This window comes from Geotrypetes seraphini, chromosome 1 (assembly GCF_902459505.1).
Source record: "Geotrypetes seraphini chromosome 1, aGeoSer1.1, whole genome shotgun sequence".
Lineage (NCBI taxonomy): Eukaryota > Metazoa > Chordata > Amphibia > Gymnophiona > Dermophiidae > Geotrypetes > Geotrypetes seraphini.
In genome coordinates this window covers 509440407-509463587 of record NC_047084.1, presented here as the reverse complement: position 1 = coordinate 509463587, position 23181 = coordinate 509440407, and the positions used below count along the sequence as shown (strand labels likewise).

General features: G+C 40.3%; 1 protein-coding gene across 9 annotated transcripts in view; it reads right to left on the bottom strand.

The window, feature by feature from the left end:
• Positions 1-23181, bottom strand: part of LOC117352220 (spindle assembly abnormal protein 6 homolog) — a 180770-nt gene that overhangs the window by 52719 nt on the left and 104870 nt on the right. For all 9 annotated transcript variants that reach the window (XR_004537632.1, XM_033928535.1, XM_033928519.1 and 6 more), the window contains one exon: positions 20625-20706. Coding sequence is in view for 8 of the 9 variants with exons in the window: in XM_033928535.1 (XP_033784426.1) it covers positions 20625-20706 (82 nt within the window). In the remaining variant the exon portion in view is untranslated. The remainder of the gene's footprint in view (positions 1-20624; positions 20707-23181) is intronic.

Sequence of the window (23181 nt, the reverse complement as noted above, 5' to 3'; positions counted from 1 at the left end):
AGAAAGTTAACAAACAGGAATTAGACACTTATGAATCTAAACTTAAACACTTAGAGACACTACATCAAACGAATCTTACTGACATGCAAACTTTGAAGAAACTTCAACATCTTAGATTCCAATATAACACTTGCCTTAGTAAAACAGCTGCATCACAAGTATATATGACCTCTGCTAAATACTATTCTGATAGCAATAAATGTGGCCAACATCTTGCTTCCTATCTAAAAGGGAAGAGGAATAAGACTACAATTTCTGCCATTCTTACTGATACTGACACTTTAGTTACTGGGCCAGATGAGATCCTAACACAATTTCATAGCTTTTACTCAACCTTGTACACGTCCGAAATTCAACCAGACAGTACATCTATCCCTTTTCTTGAGGGCCTCACTCACAATATATTGCATGAAACAGATAATATTGGGTTAGATGCTGATTTTACTATAGAGGAAATCGATGAAGCTATGAATCTTATGTCCACTAAGAAAGCACCTGGTCCAGATGGCCTACCAACTGAATTTTATCAAGTGTTTCAAAAATGGCTCTCTCCCTACCTATTGGAGTTTTTCCGATATTTGCAAAACACTGGAGATATAGGGGCTCTTTCACTGAGGCCACTACTATTGTATTGGCCAAACCAAATAAAGATCCGCTTAAAGTAAACAACTACAGGCCTTTATCCCTGATTAACTCAGATGCTAAAATATATGCTAAAATCTTGGCCAATCGGCTGCAACTGATCTTACCTAAATTGATTAATCCGGATCAAACTGGCTTTATGGCCAATCGATTATCTAGTGATAACACAAGAACTTTTGCTCATGTAATTTCACTTGCCAAACTTATTGATTATCCTGTAGTTGCAGTCGGATTGGATGCAGAAAAAGCATTCGATCGGGTGGAATGGCCATATTTGTTTACTGTCCTATCTTGGTTTGGAATGTCCCCTATATTTATAAATATGGTAAAAGTACTGTACACATCACCGACTAACAAAATTTATGCTAATCAATATTTTCCCTTGCCCTTTAAACCTAGTAGAGGCACACGTCAGGGGTGTCCTCTATCTCCCTTACTCTTTAACTTAGCATTGAAACCCCTCCTGATTGCAATTCATACGTCACCCCACATCCAGGGAATCTCATATGCTGGTGTGGACATCAAACTCTCAGCGTACGCAGACGACGTCTTGCTGTACCTCACTCCTGATTCCATTTCTCCATTGCTCCAAATACTATCTTCACTCTGGATACAAATTGAACCTTTCTAAATCGGAGGTGATGCCTTTGAACTGTCCGGAAGTCTGCCAATCCATTAAAGAGCTTGGACTTTTATGGTCGCCCAATAAATTGAAGTACCTTGGACTTTACTTTGCACCGGATTTAGATGAGACCTCGGAACATAATACGGATCATGTTCTTGATTCAGTTCGACAGTTAACGTCATCTTGGTCCCCACTGAAATTATCCTGGTGGGGCAGACTGGATACAGTCAAAATGATGAACTCTCCTGTCATCAATTATACCCTCAGTATGTTACCGGTATTAATGAAACCTTCATTCTATGCCAAATTGGACAAAATTCTCACTACTTTCCTCTGGAATAACAAACCACCACGTATAAGCCTACAAAAGTTGAGGAATGACAAAGAATCAGGTGGTGTGAACTTTCCTAATTTTAAAAACTACCACATCGCCTTCTTGCTTCGACAAGGTTCTAGATGGCTCCATACCACTGATGATAGCTCTATGCCTCACTGGCTACTGCTGGAACGCTCTCTATCTACAACCATATCTTTAGAGGATCTACCTTTCATTGGACAGTCGGATCTCTTGCAAATGCAATCAATTCTTGCATCCACATGTACAGCTATTCGACACGTGGATGCTATGCTCTCACCAAAATGGAGTGAAACTATGCAAATACCTATCTGGTAAAATAATAAAATTTGCATTCAAAATGCACCGACCTATAATTCTGTATGGAAAACTGAAGGAATACACCGATTGTGTCATCTCTACTCAAACTCTACCTGGACCCCTTTTCAGAGGTTGACGGAGAATTGCAACTTGCCAAAATCACATTTCTTCAAATGGATACAACTAAAATCTGCCATTACAGCACACCTGAAGCAACAACCTGTTACAGATGAACTCCCTAACATTTTGATATTGTGCGATCAGATCTCTCATGCCAGACACGAATCATCGCAATGGTATAAAATTATGAGAAAACATGATACTTTCTCACTCACTACTCTTTATTCTCTCTGGAGTACAGACACAGGACTTGAACTTGACGTCAGAGACTGGAACGACATTTGGAAAATGTCCCACTCAGCACTTGCCTCATCGGCTATTACTCAATCTCTTTTTTTCCTTATACATAAGGCATTTTGGACCCCAATAAAACTTGCCAAGATTGCACACCAAGACAGCTCAATGGATGGTAAATGCTGGTCTTGTCGCTCTTCACCTGGAACTTTAGATCATATGATCTTTCAATGTGACATCATAAGACATTATTGGTCTCAAATTTGGCGTACTATCAGTGCCGTACTACACATTTCGGAACCCATCACACTGGCAATAGTGATGTATGGCCATCATGGACTTCAGACTCCTCTTGTTGAACCGCAAGCCAAATTGCTCAAAGCTTTACTGTCCATTGCTATTAAACAGATATTATCAAACTGGAAGTCTTCATCTACCTTATCCTATGCAGCGTGGTGGAATCAAGCATGTCTCACAGCTAAGTTTGAATTAGTGGCAGCTGAAAGGAAGGGATCTTTGCATAAAACAAACACTATCTGGCAACCGTTCCTGGACTATTGTATTGATTGATATGGATTTAATTCAAATTAAAGTATGCTTACGAATTGATGATGCACCATGCACATAATAGCCAAGCAGTCCCCTTATTTCTTATTTTTATTATTTTTCTCCTTCATTTTCTTCTTTAGTTACATGTTATGTTGCTATTACTATTATTAGGTTGCGCATTGCAATGTTTCATTTCAGAATACTTACTATGTATTAGTCTATACGGTTGCTTTGCCATTTTTGGATGATTGATCTTGTTGTTCACAGTTTATTCTACTTTTGTGAAATTTCAATAAAACTATTTGAACTTAAAAAAAAGTACTGTGGCAGGGAAGCAAAGTCTGCCAGCTAGTCAGGCCTTCTTGCCCCGACACAGGCACCAGGCCAAGCGAAGACTGGAGTGGCCAAGGAAAAGCTTACACTTATACTTTCAATAACTTGAGTCCAGTTCTTTGAATAGCATTTATTCTCCCGGTTGGTAGTTCACCAGGTGTTTAGTGCTTTTTTTTTTTTTTTTTCCTAAAAATAAACTATAATGTTCAACAAGCAAGTTTCTACTTGCATAATCCAGTGTCTCTTTACACAGTCCAGACATCAAGTTATAGTCACAGTTTCACTACCCTCTCTTGTAACTCGACTATAGGGTTAAACAGTAGACCAAACAAATGCTTCATGGACTGGGGCACTGGGACAGCCTAAGGGCCCCTTCCCCCAGATTCTCTTCCTTCAAATTCCGGTAGCCTTTATTTGCTTTTCTGCTTAGCAATTCTTTCTTCACAGACATTTTTTTTCCAATCCACTTAATAAACACCACTGAGCTATTTTTAAATGTCTATGCCCAGGGGGGAAGGGAACTATCTACCCAAATTAAAGATGGCGCAAAATCCTTCCCAAAGTGTTCCCCTTAATGTGCTGTAACTTGTCAGACTTCTCTATGACCTTAAACACTGGTTATGTGTTTAAACTTTCCCTTTTCTTTCCATAAACTGGGTTGGGGACATTTTGCTCTGCTTAGCCTACTTTGCAAGGCTTTGATTTAAAGCCATGTAGGTTGTCTGGCTTCTCCGAGCCAGCCTCTGCCTGAGCGGGTTCTTTAGGAAAACGTTTTGATCCCATCCCCCACCTCAAAAGATACTCAGTCCTGAGCTAGCAATATCATTTCACTTAAACTTACGCTCTGTGAACTCTGGCTTCCTATTCTGACATGTACTTTACAACTCTTCAGCCATCTATATTCTCAGATTAAAACATAGCTCTAGCATAGTCAGCACATTACCCATATTATCAGCTGCAAATCACATCACTTGGATCCCAAATCATATCTCCTTCTCCTTCTAAGCTCCCTGGATAATTACCCTCTAATTCCATGGGCTTTTCTCCCTCAAAAGCTCCATTATCCACCCCCAAACAGGAGAACATATCTTCTGAGGTTTCCTCAGGATAACTTATAGTAAGATTCAAGTAACTTTTGGATTCATCAAACCTCCAGAGTTGGCTTGCTCTGGGAATTGGGATTGGCTTCCTGCCTGCTTTCCTCTTCACCAAGTGTTCTGAGCAGCTCCCCTCCCTCAGCATCTCTACCAGTTTGATTGGTCTACCAGGTGTGGTTGATCTTCTAATTGGCTGAGATCATCTAGTGAACATAAGAACATAAGAATTGCCACTGCTGAGTCAGACCAGTGGTCCATCATGCCCAGCAGTCTGCTCACGCGGTGGCCCTCTGGTCCAAGACCAGCACCCTAACTGAGACTAGCCCCACCAGCGCACGTTCCTGTTCAGCAGAAACTTGTCTAACTTTGTCTTGAATTCTTGGAGGGTGTTTTCTCCTATAACAGCCTCTGGAAGAACGTTCCAGCTTTCTACCACTCTCTGGGTGAAGAAGAACTTCCTTATGTTTGTACGGAATCTATCCCCTTTCAACTTTAGAGAGTGCCCTCTTGTTCTCCCTACCTTGGAGAGGGTGAACAACCTGTCCTTATCTACTAAGTCTATCCCCTTCAGTACCTTGAATGTTTTGATCATGTCCCCTCTCAATCTCCTCTGTTCGAGGGAGAAGAGGCCCAGTTTCTCTAATCTTTCGCTGTACGGCAGCTCCTCCAGCCCCTTAACCATCTTAGTCGCTCTTCTCTGGACCCTTTTGAGTAGTACCATGTCCTTCTTCATGTACGTAGACCAGTGCTGGGTGTCTTGAAAGAAAAAGACTGCTGACTAGTACACTGAGGCATTTTCCTTACTCCACCCCCTTTCTGAGGGCTTTTTAATGCTGTAAATGATCCCCGAGGCTTTATCTGTGGACTACCGTGTTTCTCCGATAATAACACAGTGTATTATATTCATTTGGGGCCCAAAAAAGGCATTAGGTCTCATTTTTGGGTGGAGCTTATTTTTTTTATGTACATGATCATCTCTCCCTTCCTCTCCTTCACCCCAATTCTTCCTCTTTCCTTTCCCCCACATGTGCAACATCTTTCCTCCCCTCTCACCCATCCCCTTGTGCCTTCCCTCTGCAGCATCTTTCTTTCCCTCCATTCCTCCCATCCCCCTGTGCAGCAGAACCCTTGCCCAGCTTCCATCCTTCCCTCCCTCCCATCCCTCATGCAGCAGAACCCTAAAGCAACTGCCGAACCCCCGCTGACCCTCTATCCTTCCTTCCCAACCGATCCCTGACGATTACGACAATAAATACCTTCCGGCAGTGAAGTGTCAGGCCAGTAGCACTCACAGGCTGTTTGTGGCCTTCTCACTGGGGCTTTCTGTGTGCCGCGTTACTGATGTTATCAGTACACAGAAGGCCCCAGCGAGAAGGCCACGAAGCAGCCTCTGAGTGTTGCTGGCTCGACGCTCCTCTGCCGGAAGGTATTTATGGTCGCAATCGGCAAGGATCGGTTGGGAGGGAAGGATGGAGGGTCAGCGGGGGTTTGGCAGTTCGGCTACACTGCGGGACGGCTGCCTACCACTAGGGCATATTTTCGGGGATAGGGCTTATATTAAGACCTACCCTGAAAATCCTGCTAGGGCTTATTTCTAGGATAGGTCTTATTTTCGGGGAAACACGGTAGTAGCTTCTTTACGAATAGATAAATAGGTTTGAAGGGAAGAAATTGCTTTCTTCCTTGGCTGCTCTGCCTTGCATTATCCTGGGCTTGCCACCAGTTTGCTAACCCTAGATGTTTCTCCTGTAACAGGAACTATCTCCCTTACAATCTGCTTCATGTTACCATTTTTTCTATTTTTAGGATTTTCCCTGTCACAGTTCATTGAAAAAAATTTCATTAACAATATTATGGTGCGATTATTAATAACAACAGCAACTGGGTTACCATCAGAATTTTTGCTTTGGATTGATCTCAGATTCTTTGTGTGATATCTGACTACTCTCTTCCACTCGAAGCACGAAGTTAATCAGCGTAACAGAAACTTAGTCAGGTGTAATATGGCATTTCTTCATACATCTCGAAACAAACATTAGCGTTTTCATTTAACATTCTCACAAATGAGTTTGAAATAGCTCCGTTTGAGTTCAAACTACATCTAATGAAATACATTTGCAAATTAAATGAAATGCATCTTAAGACCATTTTGGGCAATTTCATTGAGGGCTGCCATGCAGTTATGTAAAATGAGATTGCTTCAATTCTAGTTTCTGCATTTATGGCTTTAAATTTTCATCAAATTCCACAACAGCATTTCCTTCAGACTTGTTCATTTCTCTACACACACTGTATCACATATTCAGATGCAAATCTGCTACTACTGCAAAAAGGAAGTATATGCTATTTAAAGAGAAAATGCAGGCAGATAAAGACCATGTGGCCTATCCAGTCTGCCCATCCATGCCATCTACTCCCAAGTTTTCTTAAATTCAGATACAGTTTTCATCTCTATGAATTCACCTTTGAAGTAGCATTTTCTCACGTTACTTCTCAGTCTGTCCCTTCACTATCATCCTATACCCCCTCATTCCAGAGCTTCTTTTCAATTGACTCACATCCTGCGCGTTTATGCCATATAGGTATTTTCAAGACGGTGTGATTCATACAGTGAAGCTATGAATTCCTAAATGGAAACTCATCATCTGGGAACAGTGTAATCTGGATTTCTTTGAACCTCAAAATGCCGTGCGGCAGCTTAACGCACACTGGCAGGCATCTTCACAGGTCATTTAAATTTTTTGTTGTTTGTTTTTGTGTGTATTTCAGAATTATCAATAGCATATTATTTTAGAAACAAAACAAGGAAAGAAGGACGTGGCAATGAAATTTACTGGAAGAATCACGGACTTTGATACATGAGCTGCTATTCTACAATTTCTTGTGACTCTTTTTGTTTTCCTTTTTTACCATGGACCCCTGACGAAGGTTTGTCCGAAACACGGACCGTGTCAGGTCCCTTGCTTGGTAAAAGGGTTTGCATATATTTATTTTGTCACATTAAATTTTGCCTACGTCTTGTACAGATCTGCAGTTTTGTTTTGTTTGATATTATTTTAGAAAGCCATCTTATTATGTTAATGCATTTTACTTATCTTTTCTGTTATTGTTGGTATGGAGTGGAGATTGCTTTTTAAAATAATATGCTATTGATAATTTTGAAATACACAAAAACAAAAATAAAAAAAAATTTAAAGGACCTGAAGATGCCTGACAGTGCATGTTAAGCTACCGCACGGCATTCTGAGGTTAAAAAAAAAATCCAGATTACACTGTTCCCAGATGATGAGTTTCCATTTAGGAATTCATAGCTTCACTGTATGAATCACAGCGTCTTGTAGAGCGTTAAACTTTCTGTGATATACAGTACATAAATAGTCGCCATATTGTACTTGACATAGGTATTTTAACATCTCCCTTCTCCCACCTTTCTTCCAAAGTATACATTGAGGTATTTCGGTCTGTCCCATATGTTTTATGGCGACAACTGATCATTTTAGTAGCCAACTCCACCCTGTTTATATCATTTTGAAGGTGTGGTCTCCACCTCCTTTTTCCTACTGGTCATTCTTCTTCCTAAGGACCCAAGCATGCTTTCATATTTCACCATTGCCTTTTCTACCTATTTGACCTCCTTAAGATCACCACATATGATCACACTCAAGGCCTGCTTCTTTCTCATACACAAAGGGTTTTCATCCCCTAAAGACTACTATACTGTTCCTATGCATTTTTGCAGCCCAAATGCACAACCCTACAGACTAAACTCTGAGAACTTTCTTAAGAGATCAGACTCCACAGGTGACCCTTGAGGGGAGGAATGCTGGCCTAGTGCCTAACCCCCCTCAGTAAGCCTGGTTCTAAGAGAGAGGTTGTAGAGGCTCGGCATTAAAGATAGTTTTCACAGCAACCTGTGAACTATTGTCTGGGAAAGGTAAACTTGGGTTTCAGTAGGTTATATCATTGTAGTTCTCTTTTTTAGCTCAGCAAAATCAGTTAGGCAATAGAGTAGCCTTTAGAGTCTCTGTTAGGGTTTAATACAAAACAGTGTTTTAGCCTAGATTACTGTTTTAGGTTGCATTTCAGGGCATAATATCAGATTAGGGCACAAATAGCTGTTGAGGAAAAGGTCTGGTGTTAATTTAATTCCCTCTCGCCGACCACAAGGCAGAGTTTTTTGATTTATAGGCTCTTCAGCTAACCAGGAACAGGGCATTACTTTGGTAGGAATTTTCTGCCCTTTCTTTATTCGTCCAGGTGTAATTACTTGTGCACCACAGCATAGCAGAGAAACACTGCATCACCAAAGCTGCTGCTCAGATTACAACTTTTGTCTCTGTGTAGACCAGGGATCTCAAAGTCCCTCCTCGAGGGCCGCAATCCAGTCGGGTTTTCAGGATTTCCCCAATGAATATGCATGAGATCTATGTGCATGCACTGCTTTCAATGCATATTCATTGAAGAAATCCTGAAAACCCGACTGGATTGCGGCCCTCAAGGAGGGACTTTGAGATCCCTGGTGTAGACAGAAAGTGTTACCCAGGCAGAGGGAGTGGTTCCATGTGCAAGTTGTCTTCAATTTGAATCTCTCATGAAGGAAGTAAAGGAACTGAGAGGAGGTGACAAGACTGAGAAGAATCCGTGAAAATGAAAGGTACATCGATGAAATGGTTCATGATGCGTCAAAGATTTCCAGTAGTGGGGAAGAAGAGGCTGTGTTAAGGGAAGACAGCTGGACTCAGATTATGGAACACTGCAAGATTGGTACTGTGACTCCCCCTGCCCTTGAACTGAAGAGCCGGTATGCTGTCCTGGAAGTGGAGGAGATGAGAGCATCCTAAGGAGAGGAAGGACCAAAGCTTGAAATTCCCCAAATTACTGGATACGTGACCACTAGGAGGCGTAAGGTAGTAGTAATTGGCGATTCCCTTCTAAGGGGTAGAGAAGCATCCACATGCAGACCAGACATGATGTCACGAGAGGTATGCTGTCTGCCTGGTGCCAAAATCCAAGATGTTACGGAGAACTTGCGGAGACTCATCAAGCCTGATGACTATTATCTGATGCTGCTCATCCATGTTGGCACTAAAGATACTGCTAGGTTCCCCGGCGAAGTGTCAGAAGTGACTTTGTGGCTCTGGGAGAGAAGGTGAAGCAGTCAGGTGCACAGGTGATATTCTCGTCCATCCTCACTGTCGAGGGTAAAGGCCAGGCCAGGGCAGAGAAGTTCACATCCTGGAGATGAATGCGTGGCTAGGTGGATGGTGTCATCGAAAGTGTTTTGGATTCCTGGACCATGGGATGATCTTTCAAAGGCTGCTGAGCAGTGATGGTGTGCATCTATCAAATAAGGAAAGAAATGTCTTCGACAGCAAGCTGGCTAATCTACTGAAGAGTGCTTTATACTAGAAGTAATGGGGTGGGGTGTTCAAAGCCCTCAGGTGAGTACAAGCCCTCGCTGAATACCTCTACACAGATGGGAAAAGGGGGCAATGTCTGGAAAGCAGTATATACTAATGTTTGAAGTATGGGAAACAAGATTCTGGATCTAGAAGCTGTAATAGAAGATGAGTTGTATATAGTGGCGATCACGGAGTTGTGGTTCAAGGAGAGCCATGACTGGGATGTAGTTATACTGGGCTATAATCTGTCCAGGAAAGACAGGGTAGGAAGAAATCATTTTAAAGCCAGACAGGATAGGAAGAAATCATATTAAAGCCATACAATTGCAGAATCTGCAGGGCAAGGAAGAGGCACTGTGGATCACTTTGGAAAGAGGGATTGGTGAATATATTTACACTGATGTGATATACAGGCCCTCCTTTACAGACGGAAGAAGTGGGCAGAGATTAAATAGTAGACATTCAGAATATATCTAAAAAAAGGGAAGTTTTAGTAATAAGTGATTTTAATATGCCGGATTTTGATTGGGGTATCCCTATTGCAGGGTCTTCTAGAAGTAGGGAGATCCTAGATTGTCTATAAGGAGAACTGTTCCAACAGTTGGTAGTGGAACCCACGTGAGGATGGGGGAACAGCCAGTAGGAAAAAGGAAGATGATAATGTCATTGTATAAGTCTCTGGTGAGGCCCCATTTGGAATATTGTGTGCAGTTTTAGAGACTGCACCTTGAAAAAGATATAAAGAGGATGGAGTCGGTCCAGGGAGCTGCTATAAAATTGGTTAGTGGTCTATGGGGACAGACTTAGAGACTTTAATATTTATATTCTGGAAGAAAGATGGGAGAAAAGGGATATATATGATAAAGACATTTAAATATTTCTGTGGCATTAGTGTACAGGCGGTGAGTCTTTCAAAGGAAGGTAAACTCTGGAAGGAGTAATGTAAGAAAACATTTATTAACAGAAATGGTAGTAGATGCGTGGAATAGTCTCCCATTAGAGGTGATGGAGATGAAGACTGTATATGAATTCAAGATAGCATGGGACAGGCATGTGGGATCTCATAGGGAGAGGAGAATATAGTGGATGTTATGATGGCAGATAAAGGTCAAATGACTCATCCAGACCGCCCATCCACGTTTCTATCCTGGTAATCTACGAGACCATTATAGGGAGTCCAGAGGACACAGAAAAGAGAAAGTCTTTTTGCTTCTATAATCTATGCCAGCAAAATATAGAAAGCTGCAATAAGGCAGGAGAAACAGTGGTTCCAGAAATGACAGTAGCGGCAGCAGTAGAAGATATGGGGAGGAGGTAATGGCAGCTGTTTTATTGGAGGTGGCTGCATAGGCCAGAGGTATTACCAAACATGAGAGCAGAATAAGAGATAGCTGAACCGACAGGAAGCCCAAGCGGTCAAGGGGTTGGGGTCAGCAGTGGTAGGGTGTATATGAACTGTGGACACAGGAAGTAGTAGTTCTGAGACCAACATCAACCTGCAGGGCCTGGAAATAGCAGTGCAGAATCAGTAAGTGAGGAGAGGGAGAGATACTATTGGTGGGAACTAGAAGGAAGGGAAAAGAAGGAGAAAGACTGACTGGTAGGGACAGGCTGGTAGGGACAGGAGATGAGAGATGGGATATACAAATGAATAGAGTGGACAGGTTTCCCACTGAGGGGTTGGGGCTTGGGAAAAGTAGAGAGAATGAACTGAAGGCTGCTTAGCTGTTTGGAGGTTAGGAGAATAAGAGGTACAAGAGACATACATATTAAGACTTGAGCAGAAACATTGGCAAGATCTATCTAAGAGGGCATAAATACCACAGGAAGGAATCAGTCAAGTGTGCCGCTGGTTCAGAAGAAAGAGGGAATATTCAGGTATACTAAGCAACAATTTTGTTAGCATGAAAATAAATGTCTCTTTTCTGGTGAGAATGGTGAGGAAAGACATGCAAAGCAAGATAATTAAAAGGGTTCAGATACTATTTTCAGAGAAGTCTAGGATATAAGGAAGGTCTGTCTGCCTTATTTTTTATGAATTCTATATGGGTTCTGATGACTGTGGGAGTGAAAAGGTTAATGGTTATTTGGCAAGTTTCAGCTCTCTAAGAGGACATGACATAAATGCTCTCTACTCCATTCTCTCTGCTGAAGGTGCATAAAACTCTTTAAAAACTTCCTGCTATTAATTGTCCTGGTCTCAATTAAGTCTTCAGTTATTTGCAGGTCTTCCATGTCACAGCTGCAAACTTGCCAGGTAAAAAAATAGTTCTTATTCATAAAAAGGGCAATAATAAAGGGAAAGATCATTCCTACCAGCCACCGCTCTCCCCTTTTTTGTTTAATTAACGTTGACATTAAAATATTAATGAAACCATTGCAGATGAGACTGAAGACTTTTTTATATATATAGTTATTAAACCCAAACAAAACTAATTTCATGAAAGGTCATTCCTACACACATGAGACAGTTATTAGTGTTCATACTATAAGGCAAGAGAGAGAGAGAGAGAAAAAAAAAAGCTATTCATGGGCTGAAATGACCCTTTTGCCATGACTAGTTCTTTACTTTATGTTAACAATGGCAGATATGGTGAAGCAGTTAGTAATATCTCTTGAAGTGGTGCTCAAATGTCTCTTCTCATGCAACTCATTTCTGGCTCCACTGGCAGAAATTTTGGGAGAATAAATTTCTCCGAGAGCCTAGCGGATGCCAAATTTATCAAATCCAACACTCACAAATTCTTCTCCCCGTGGTTCACAGAACACTTCAGAACAAAAAAGAAAGAACTAAGGAAAGCAGAAAGAAGGTGGCGCAAAAAATTAAAGATAAAGATGATAAATCCCACTGGAAATCACTACTAGATGGCCATCCAGGATTCCAAAAAGACCTATTTACAAGTACTACTAAAACCCACCAATATATCAAAAGGCATCTTCGACCTTACTAAAAACCTTTTCACATCTTTTCAAGGAAACCAGCATCACTTGCAAATAGATCTGAACCATGAAATCTTTGTTTGACTGAATAGGTTCAAGAGATTTGATCTTGAATGGTCAGCTAGTTGTTGGCTATGTGGATTTCTCGTAACATGCGTTTGCTAATAATCCATCTTTGAACCTACGAAACAATGATACTTTTCAGTATCCAGTCATTAGGAACATTAGATAAATATAACTTTAAACTACACATGGGCATATCAAGCAGCAATATTAACCAGAAATCTAATTTTAAATGGACCTAGAGACATATCTATTTCACAAATTTGTTACTAATAATTCCTAAATATTGTAACACTAGTTTTTAATTTGTAAACCGCTGTGAAACTCATGGATGTATTGCAGTATACAAATAAAAATTGTATTGTATTGTATTAAGGGTACGAAGATCCATGATAGATCACTTCCATTGTTAAATGATATAGTAACCTTAGATTTTCAATGGGATGATGCTATGAGTATGAAGTTCAATTTACAGATTGGAAATGTAAAGTCCTGGTTTTTTTTTCCTTCTGAAAATGATATGCCAGTTGAAACCTGTATTAACTAAGGGGTCCTTTAACTAAGGCACACTAGTATGTCTTAGCGCACGCTAAATATTAATGTGCACTAAATGCTAATGCATGCGAACACGTCCATTATATCCTATGGATGTGTTGCCACACTAGCATTTAGTGCGCGGTAAGACACGCTAGTGTGCCTTAATAAAAGGACCCCTAAATGTAATCTGTTGAAGGTTGTTCATGCTTAGAGAATGACATGGTGGCTGTTACCGGCGGGTAGCTGCGGGTAACACGCCAAAATGGGGGGGAAGCGAAGTGATCACTGCGGGTACGGGGATAAGGCCATCCACCACCCCGTGGAGAAGTGAATGGCCTTGTTCCTGCAGTTAAGGGAGGGAATGTGCACGGTCACCAATCGCGCACAGTCCCCTCCCTCCCTCCTTCCTACCTACCTACTGGCTGAATCTATCTATATATCTATCTCCCTCCCTCCCCTTACCTTCGCAACGTGTTTTAAGTTTATAGAGCAACTTTCTCAAGCCGTCGGAGTCTGCCCACAGACGCATGTGACTGCAGGCAGACTCCGGCAGCGTGAGCAAGTTGCCCTGTAAACTTAAAATACGCTGTGAAGGTAAGGGGGAGGGAGGGAGATGCTCTGACCACGCGAGGGGTGCTGAAGGGCGGTGGAGTGGCAAGAGGGAAAAGTGGTGGTGGAAAGGAAAGAAACAGACACTGAAGGGTAATGGGGAAGAGAGAGTGGAGAGAAGACGCTGAAGGGAAATGGGGACAAGAGAGTGGGGAGAAGATGCTGAAGGGAAATGGGGGAACAAAGAGTGGGGAGAAGATGCTGGAAGGGAAATGGGGAACAGAGAGTGAGGAGAAGACACTGGAAGGAAAGAAGACAGAGATGCCAGACTATGGGGGGAGCGGAGGGAAGAAGATGGGTGCCAGAACAATGGGGGGGAGGGGTGAAGGGAGAGGCACAGTAACAGCAAATGGACGATGCAAAGAGAAGACAGACAGTGGATGGAAGTAATTGAATGAGAAGATGAGGAAAGCAAAAACCAGACAACAAAGGTAGAAAAAAAATTTTTTTATTTATTTATTTTTGCTTTAGGATAAAGTAGCATATTAGTTGTGTTGATAAAAATTTATAAACAAAGCCCTGCCAGCTGAACATCTCTTTCTCTAGTTCAGCAGCTAGAACTTTGATTTATAAGGATAAGCTACATATTGCAGTACTGAGGCTTGTATGGATCCTGCAGGGATAGTAGTCACAGGGACAGTGGTTGCAGGGACGGGGTGGGGACAGTGGTTGCAGGGATGGGGCAGGGACAGTGGTGGTGACAGGGATAAATTTTTTTCCCCATGTCACTCTCTATTCATGCTCTCGATAACAAGCAGGCTTTTATTGTATTCCTTTTTCAAGGACTTAGTAAATCTGGATTGTATAGATTACAATTGGTGAAAAACCAGTGGCTATACTTCTGACTTAGAGAAGATAGGTATGATTTTGCCTTAAAGAAGTTTGCAGCGGTGGTCCCTGAACTTGAAACTGGGGTGTACAGAAAGGTACAGGAGGATAACTGTGTTTACTGTATAACTCTGAATAAATCTTTTTAAGCAATGGGAGCAGTGTCTTTGCAAGAAAAACCAGAAGACATGCAGAAAACCAGAATCAGAAAAGGGTGGAGGAGAAACTCAGCTTATCAGTGAAAGGCACCTGGACTTGGTAAAGGGACTAGCTAACCATCTGTAACTGAAATCTTTTGAGCTTGGACAAAGCTTGTTTGTTGAAAAAAAATCTCCAAATTAAGGGCTGTGTATGTGCGTGGTCGTGAGTATTGTTGAAGATTCCCCAAATTGGATGGGTCAAGGGCAATAAACAAGTAATTCCAAGAAAGTGAGTCTAGATCAGTGTTTCCCAAACCTGTCCTGGGGGACCCCCAGCCAGTCAGATTTTCAAGATATCCCTAATGAATATGCATGAGAGAGATTTACATATAATGGAAGTGACAGGTATGGAAATCTCTCTCATGCATATTCATTAGGGATATCTTGAAAACCTGACTGGCTGGGGGTCCCCCAGGACAGGTTTGGGAACCACTGGTCTAGATATATAAAGCAGGGGTTGTGTGTAATGTTATAGAAATCAGTATAACAGTGAAAAGATCTGGCAAAGGTTTTATTCTTACACTCTTGTAACGCAAGACAATTTTTCCCCCTTTTCCATACTGATTGATTTGTATGCTGCATGTGTTGCTTATACAAGATTTAAATAAACTTCCATTTGATTGCAGAACAAAGTATTGAGTCTTCCTTATTTTTGTGAGCTCTTGGAGACCTCTCCAGCAGCGGGGGTCTTCAGACTGAAGTAGGAAATATGATCTTATTATGGCTGCCTTGCAGCAGTTGCATTGACTTGTTCAGGGATCTTGCAGTGTATCTTTCTTAGAAGTTAAAGAAACATGTCTCTTAATTAATACATTGATCATATAGTAAATGACGACAGATAAAGACCTGAACGGTCCATCCACTCTTCCCATTAGTTATACTCATTAAAAATACAGGATTAAATTAACTTGTCTCTTCTTTGATATTTCTGGGTCATAAACTGTAAAGTCCACCTGGTATTGTCCTAGGTTCCAAATGCTAAAGTTACTGTCCAAGCTCACTCCAGTCTATCCAGCCATCCTGTGTGCAGGATATCTACCATAAAGTCTGGCCAGTAACATCCTCATGTTCCAAGTTAGTGGAATTCCCATCGATGCCCTCGCCAGCCCAATCCTACACCAAATCATCACATAAGGGATACAAACTGTGCAAGTCTGTCCAGTACCAGCCTTAGCTCTTCAATTTACATTCTTTTGTTTTCAAATTAGAGATCCTCTATGTTGATCCCACACTTTTTTGAATTCTATCACCGTTTTCCTCTCCACCACTTCCCTCGGGAGGGCATTCCAGGTATCTACCACCCTCTCCGTGAATAAGAATTTCCTAACATTGCTCCCGAGTCTTCCTCCTTGCAACCTCAAATTATGCCCTCTTGTTTTACCATTTTCTCTTCTCTGGAAAAGTTTTGGTTCTATATTAATACCTTTCAAGTATTTAAATGTCTTTATCATATCTCCCCTGTCCCTCCTCTCCTCCAGAATATATATATTTAGGTCTTCCATTCTCTTCTCATACTTCTTGTGGTTCAAACCCCTTACCATTTTTGTCACCTTCCTCTGGATCGCTTCAAGTCTTTTTACATCCTTCACTAGATATGGCCTCCAAAACTGAACACAATACTCCAAGTGCAGCCTCACCAACGACCTATACAGGGGCATCACCTCCCTTCTTCTGCTGGTTATTCCTCTTTCTATACAGCCTAGCATCCTTCTGGCTACAGCCACCGCTTTATCAACATACATAGAAATGTCTTCTTCAGCTTCCATATTTGAATTAAATAAAACTACTTTTTAAAAAAAGGATTCAATATTTAGCTGGCAGCAAGTAGCATTTTGCTCACCACTGACAGTTATTCAAAGCCAGGTCTCCTGTCTGGGCTTCAGCTTTGAATATTCAGTTATTTTGAGCCAGCGAACATACAACTTCTTAAGATGATATTCAGCATTTAAGCAGCCATGGGCTAGTGTATAAAAATAGGACAGACTTTTATATGGTCCTATTTATATGCTAAACCTGATGTTTAAGGGCTGAATATCAGCATGTTAGCATCCAAGTGCTGATTCCATAGGTAGGAGCAAGTAGGTCCTAGGAATTTTTTTTTTCATGAAGTTGGGTTGGGAGGTATGGGATGGAAGATCACCACTTGACATCAGGGATGGGATGGGTAAGGTGAAGTTGGGGGTGGGAGGGTGGTGCTGATAGACACCAGGGATATATTTTTGAGGGTCGAGTCAGGACAGATGAGGGGCTGTTGGTCATTTGGGGGATTTTGCTGCTAGACAACAGAGATATTTTTCAGTGGTTGGATTAGGATAGGAGCTAGCTGGGGCAGGGTGGTTAGGTTGGGGATGCCACTAGACACCCACTTCTCTCAACCAACCCTTCTCACTGCTCCAAACCTGGTACAAAGTTTCCAGCATTGTGGCTGCATTTAAAATGAGGGGAAGGGGTGTCCTGAATTACCATTAAATTAGTAATGATCAAATTACCATTTATTTTAACACAATATGTTATGGTTTCTGTGAAGGTTTAACATCTGTTCTGAAATCCCTTCTACATTGCTCAGCCAGTAATTTTTACTTTAACCTGCAATAACCATATGATTTGCCTCATGGTAGCTTCTGCTTCATTGCCACAATCTTTCCTTACCAGGCCTCAGGTCCCTAATCTTATTTTTTTTTAAACAACAATTTGCCCCAAAGCTCTGATTTTCTCAAATACTGTCCTCAAAGACTTGCCCCCCCCCCTTTTTTTTTTTTCTTTCTAACACTACCAATACCGAATGTCTCCACTCTCAAGATTCTTGGGGTCATCTTTGACAGTCAACTCACTTTCTCAATCACAGATCTCCTCAGTTGTGCAGCGTTGTTTCTTCAATCTTCAGATAATCTGCTCACTTAAGTCACTTCTTTTTCCATTCCTTGGTGATAAACTGGACTACTGCAATAGTCTGTACCAAGGCATTAGATGTAACGACTTTCAGGATCTTCAACTCATTCAAAACACCTCAATATAACAATGAGGGCCATTTTAAAAGTATCGTTGTTAACATACACAAATGATTCTAAGTCGGCGTTTTGGACTGGAACATTGTTAGAAACATGTCTAGACTTGTCTATAACCATGTCTATCAGTGCCAAGCTTTTCAGTGCATCAGAAGTAATTTTGCAGAATCATTTCTTTAACCAATTCTATCATCAAGCCCTCCAATTGTGAGGTACGATTGGTGATTTGTTTTTTTAAATGCAAAGAACATTTGCCCTGCTGATATTCATTGACAGCTTATTGACAGTGCCTTCATGATATCTTCCATGCAATTTCTCTATAATATCTATGTCTCTGTAACAATTCTAATATTCTAATATTGTGAAGCCGCAATGATTCCTAGCTGACATTTGGGGGATAAAAGAGTTGGTATGTTATGCATTTTCATTAGAGATATCTTGAAAACCCAATTGGCTGGGGGTACCACAGGACAGGTTAAGAACCACTGATCTAGTATATATACATAAGATAGGCAAACCACTTTACCACTTTCCTTGAGATGTATAAACTTCTCAGAATAACTCCCTGGGATTATTTTCTTTTCTGGCAAAAGTGACAGTACAAAATCCCCCCCCCCCCCCCCCACACACACACACACACAATCCCCCTTGCCTCTTCTACTCCCACCCCAACCTTAGATGTTTGTGCTTTTCCCTCTTCTCATGATCACTATACCCTTTAATTTGCTTCCATCTCCAGTATTCAAAGACAATATACTGTATTTGCCTTGGAATTTGCTACAATATTATGCATAATTTCTCTCACATACCCAAAGCAATCTGCCTAGAACTATCACATTCAGAATCTGTGCAAATTCTACATACCATTGTTCCATCATTTATTTTATTGTTATTCCTCTTTTATTAAAAATAACATCTTACAATTGTTCACAAATCTGTGCTATCTAGAAATACTTCCTAATTATATATGATAAAAATTCAGAAGCTCTTTCCTCTTATTTCATTATTCTAACCACAAATACTACATAATGATTAGGCGAAGGGAACCTCTCAAAGATCCTCTTCTAACAAAATAAAATCATATTCTGGTGGGGTCTCCAGTTTCAAATAGAGCGCTGAGGATTCACACTTGTGAGCCTTCTAAACAAAATCACTACCACATCAGAGAGCTTAATACAACCAACAGCCAATATCCAAACATCTAACTAAGCAAGCAAGGGATGTAATATGAGGCATGCCCCTTTGATGGGACTTGCCACTGGGACTGCCTTTTAATGAGGTGACACCACCAATGCTGGGGGGCAAGATCAGACACCATGGCTATACTTTGAAGCAATCAGGAATGGCAGTACAGATGTCAGGTATTTCTGGTCGATGGCGCTCACTTGTTGACATTTTCTTCCATTCAAATTTGGTCACTCTGATCCAAATTTTTGATTTGGTCATAGTTGGACAAACACACATGACAGAAAATGCAAATGTCCACTCATCACAAATATAATCAAGATATGATTTCTGTATAACCATTTAATTCTTTCCCCATATAAACCTTGGAGTTTGTGCATGTGTAGCAGCAGAATTAATATTCCAATCATAGAGATTAGTCTACAATCTCCAATTCTCTTCAAGAAATGGTGCTTCATAAATATATTGAGGATATAAAAAGTTGCAGTTGCCATCTTGGCACCGTTTGAAAAGCTGTGATCGAATGCACTGATGTGAGTGTTGTATTATTTAACTTTTTAAAAATTTTTCTGAGTACGAATGTAGTTTAATTTTCTGATTTTTTTGTAGTGTGGATGTATGTGTTAATGTCCCGGTGGCCCTGACGCAGCGGATGTACATAATTCCCGCGAAACGCTGGCCGCGTTGGCAAATTGGACATGCATTGAAATTTTATTATAAAGACTCCGCCAGTGAAGATTAAACAAAGCAGTTAAGTTTTTGTGATCTAGTTTTTCAAATCCGAATAATGCACACAGTATTTGAAAAAGATTTTTTTGAAAGAATATCACAATTGTAGTGTACTGTTTTAAGTTAAGCATTTAATAAATTAAGCAAAATAGCACTTTAAGCACTTTAAATAGGTATATAGTGGCCAATGATTGGAGCAGGAGCATTTTAACTACGTGGATTGTCTCAGCTTGTGATTACAGTGCTGTGCGTAGGCTCCATTTCTGAGGCCCTTTAGTAGCTTCTAGATGACAATACTGATGTGTATTGTTCTATATAAGCAGTAGTTTATACTATATTTTGTGATTGTGATATATACTGCTGGGTTGTATACCTTTTGCTTCATAAATATACCCATAAACCTCTTCCCTCTCCACTTTAAAGTTAATCAAATAACAAAAGAGTTGTAATATTTTAATCTAGAGTTCTTTAGGACAATTTTATTTTTTAAATCGCCTTTGTTTTTCCCAAATGTGTGTTTCTCTTTCAAAACAGAATAAAAGGCAACTTTTAGTAAAGTTGACTATTCGGCTCAAACAAATTGAGATACAAATACTTATGCTTTATTATCACTGAAAAAAATATGTAATACAGTAATCAGATCTATTAACAATTTTTAAATATGTTATTTAGACATTACTGGTTTGGTACTCAATATACCTACTGTGACTTAGTTTTAACCTTGAAACTGGGAGACTTTGCAATTCCTTAAAAGACTGAGCAGTTAGCAAAATGAAACACACCAAGGGAAAAATATGCCTTAAGAGCTAAAATGATCATCTCATTGCACAGTCAATATTTTCACCATGAAGCATGCCTGAACTCTGCTTACCATTCTCATTGGTTTTCAACAGCTGTTTGCTTTCCTCCAATTTCTGAACAGTGGCATTCAGCTGCTCCTGTAACTTTAAGGCCTGGGGAAAGTCATTTTTTTACGTTAAATCATTCATGAATCATCCTAGAAAACCTGAAATATTATATTTTGAATCTGACAGACATATAACCTATTGCCACGAAGGGAATGTATATAGGATAACTGGAAACATAAAAACACCATTATGCTACCTCAGGTTTTTATAGCAGACTTTTACCAGGCAAGTACTAAAACAACAAGAGAAGACTTAAGCATAAATGGCATTGTGTAAGTGTTTGCAAGCTGCTTGCAATCAATTTTTTTTATAAAGCTGGTGTGTGTAAAAATGTTTGGCTTTAATATAAATGAAACCCAAACTAAATAATTTAAAACAAAATCATTGGCAGTATTTTATGGAGGACAAGATCTATCCATCACTACTTTCAATGGTTGCTGGACCTTTACACCTATCCTGTACAAAGTAAGACCAAGACATGCATAAAAAGACCTGGCAGTGATGCTGAGGAAAATTTTCAAAGTGATTTACCCAGATAAAGGGTTTGTTGGAAAACTGCACCCCTATCCATACCCAGGAATACATGCAAGGCTTCCCAGTGCACTTTCTTTGGGTTGGGTTGAAAAGTAGTGTTGCTTTGGGCATGTTTCATCATAATAATAGTACACATACCTGACATTCTGTGACGTATATATGCTATTTTCCCAAGTTCTGCCATCCACAGAAGTAATGAATGCAAAATACACTATCACTTTTAGTGAATCATACTTTGTGGCTACTAATTTTCAAAGGGAAACTTGCATCCCTACCCTTTTCTCCCTTTGTTTCACTTTTTTTGTCTCAATAGTTGCAATTAGTTTGCCCATTCCCCCGATTTTTAATTAATTTAACACTGTAAAGATGTAAACTGTTTTGGTATGTAAAGCAGTATATCATCCAAAATTCACAAAAACACCCTCCAAAACACAGGGCTACGCATCGGAATTTATAGCAAAAAAAGAAGAAAAGTCCTCAGTGTCCAATAGGGGCTCTAAAAAGCTTCCCACATAGATAAGCCGGAAACCCTGGTTTTGATTACTTTTTTTGATTATTTTTCTGTTTTCGTGGGTATATTCTTACTGCAGGAGTGGATGTGGAAAAAGTATGATGTCACCACGTGTGCGTGATGATGAGTGGATTTGCATATTAGTTAGAATGCTGAGGGGCCATTTTGTGACAGGAGTGGAAGCGGGTGAATGGACGCTGTGGGTTAACTAGCAGTTTGATTTTTTGTTTTTTTGCCTTTTTGAAGTTCTTTGCAATCAATTTGTTCTTTTTTTACAGCAAATCCCTGACGAAGCATTGTAGCGAAACAGGGAGCCCTGTTGGATTGATGTGGAAGTGTTACAATGGACATGCTTGAATAAGCTTTCAATTTACTTCCCACGGAGCAATTTTGTTCCTGCTTTCTAACCCCAGGACTACGTTCAAACAGCAATTTGTTCAGATAAGTGATTCTAATGAAAATACTAATGAAAATTCTTTAAAAATATATTTATAAAACTAGATTTGTGAGACTCTGAATTTGCTAAGAGAGCTTTAAGGAGTTTTTTGACCAAGGATGTGTCTGCTGGTCTCAAACTCTGTCTGAAACTGGCTTGTCTATGTGGGAAGCTTTTTAGAGCCCCTATTGGACACTGAGGTCTTTTCTCCTTTTTTTGCTATAAATTCTGATGCGTAGCCCTGTGTTTTGGAGGGTGTTTTTGTGAATTTTGGATTTTTTGGACATCCTTTCTTGTGTGTTTGTATTTAAGCAGTATATCATGACATACTAAACTTGAAACTTGGGGCTCCTTTTATGAAGGTGTGCTAGCGGTTTTAGCGCATGCGCTAGATGCTAACGCCTCCATAGAGCTGGCATTAGTATTTTCCATGTAGCGCGGGGTTAAGGCGTGTGGCATTGTAGCACGCGCTAAAAATGCTAATGCACCTTCGTAAAAGGAGTCCTTGGTTTCATTTCTAAAATCTGAATGCAGTGTATGTGGACTAAATTGCAAAGCTACACTGCAAGCAATGCATATTATTCAGAATTGCCCCTTTATTTGCAGAATTCTGGATCATCATATTTTAGCCCAAGATTTTAATTTATTATAATTTCTGGAAGCGAAATAGTCCACAAAGTCACAGCTAAAGATGGAAAATACTATTTTGAGCATTCCTTTCTTCAGCATTCCTTTCTTCATGGACAAACTCAGAGAAATTAGCAACCAAACAGATATCAAAATGGAGAATATCACCTTCAGTGATGGTTTTCTAGGACTCTTACTCTTATATCCCAACCTCTATCACTTTTCAGCGTTCTTTCCCATTCTCCCGCTCTATTAAAACAGAGAAAAGTGACATTTCTGGTGTCCTGTGGCTTACAGAACCCAAAGCAACATGGATTCACTAGAGGCAGGTCTTGTCAGACAATCTAATCAATTTCTTTGACTAGATGACCAGAGAACTGGATAGAGGGAGTACGCTAGTTGTGGGATATTT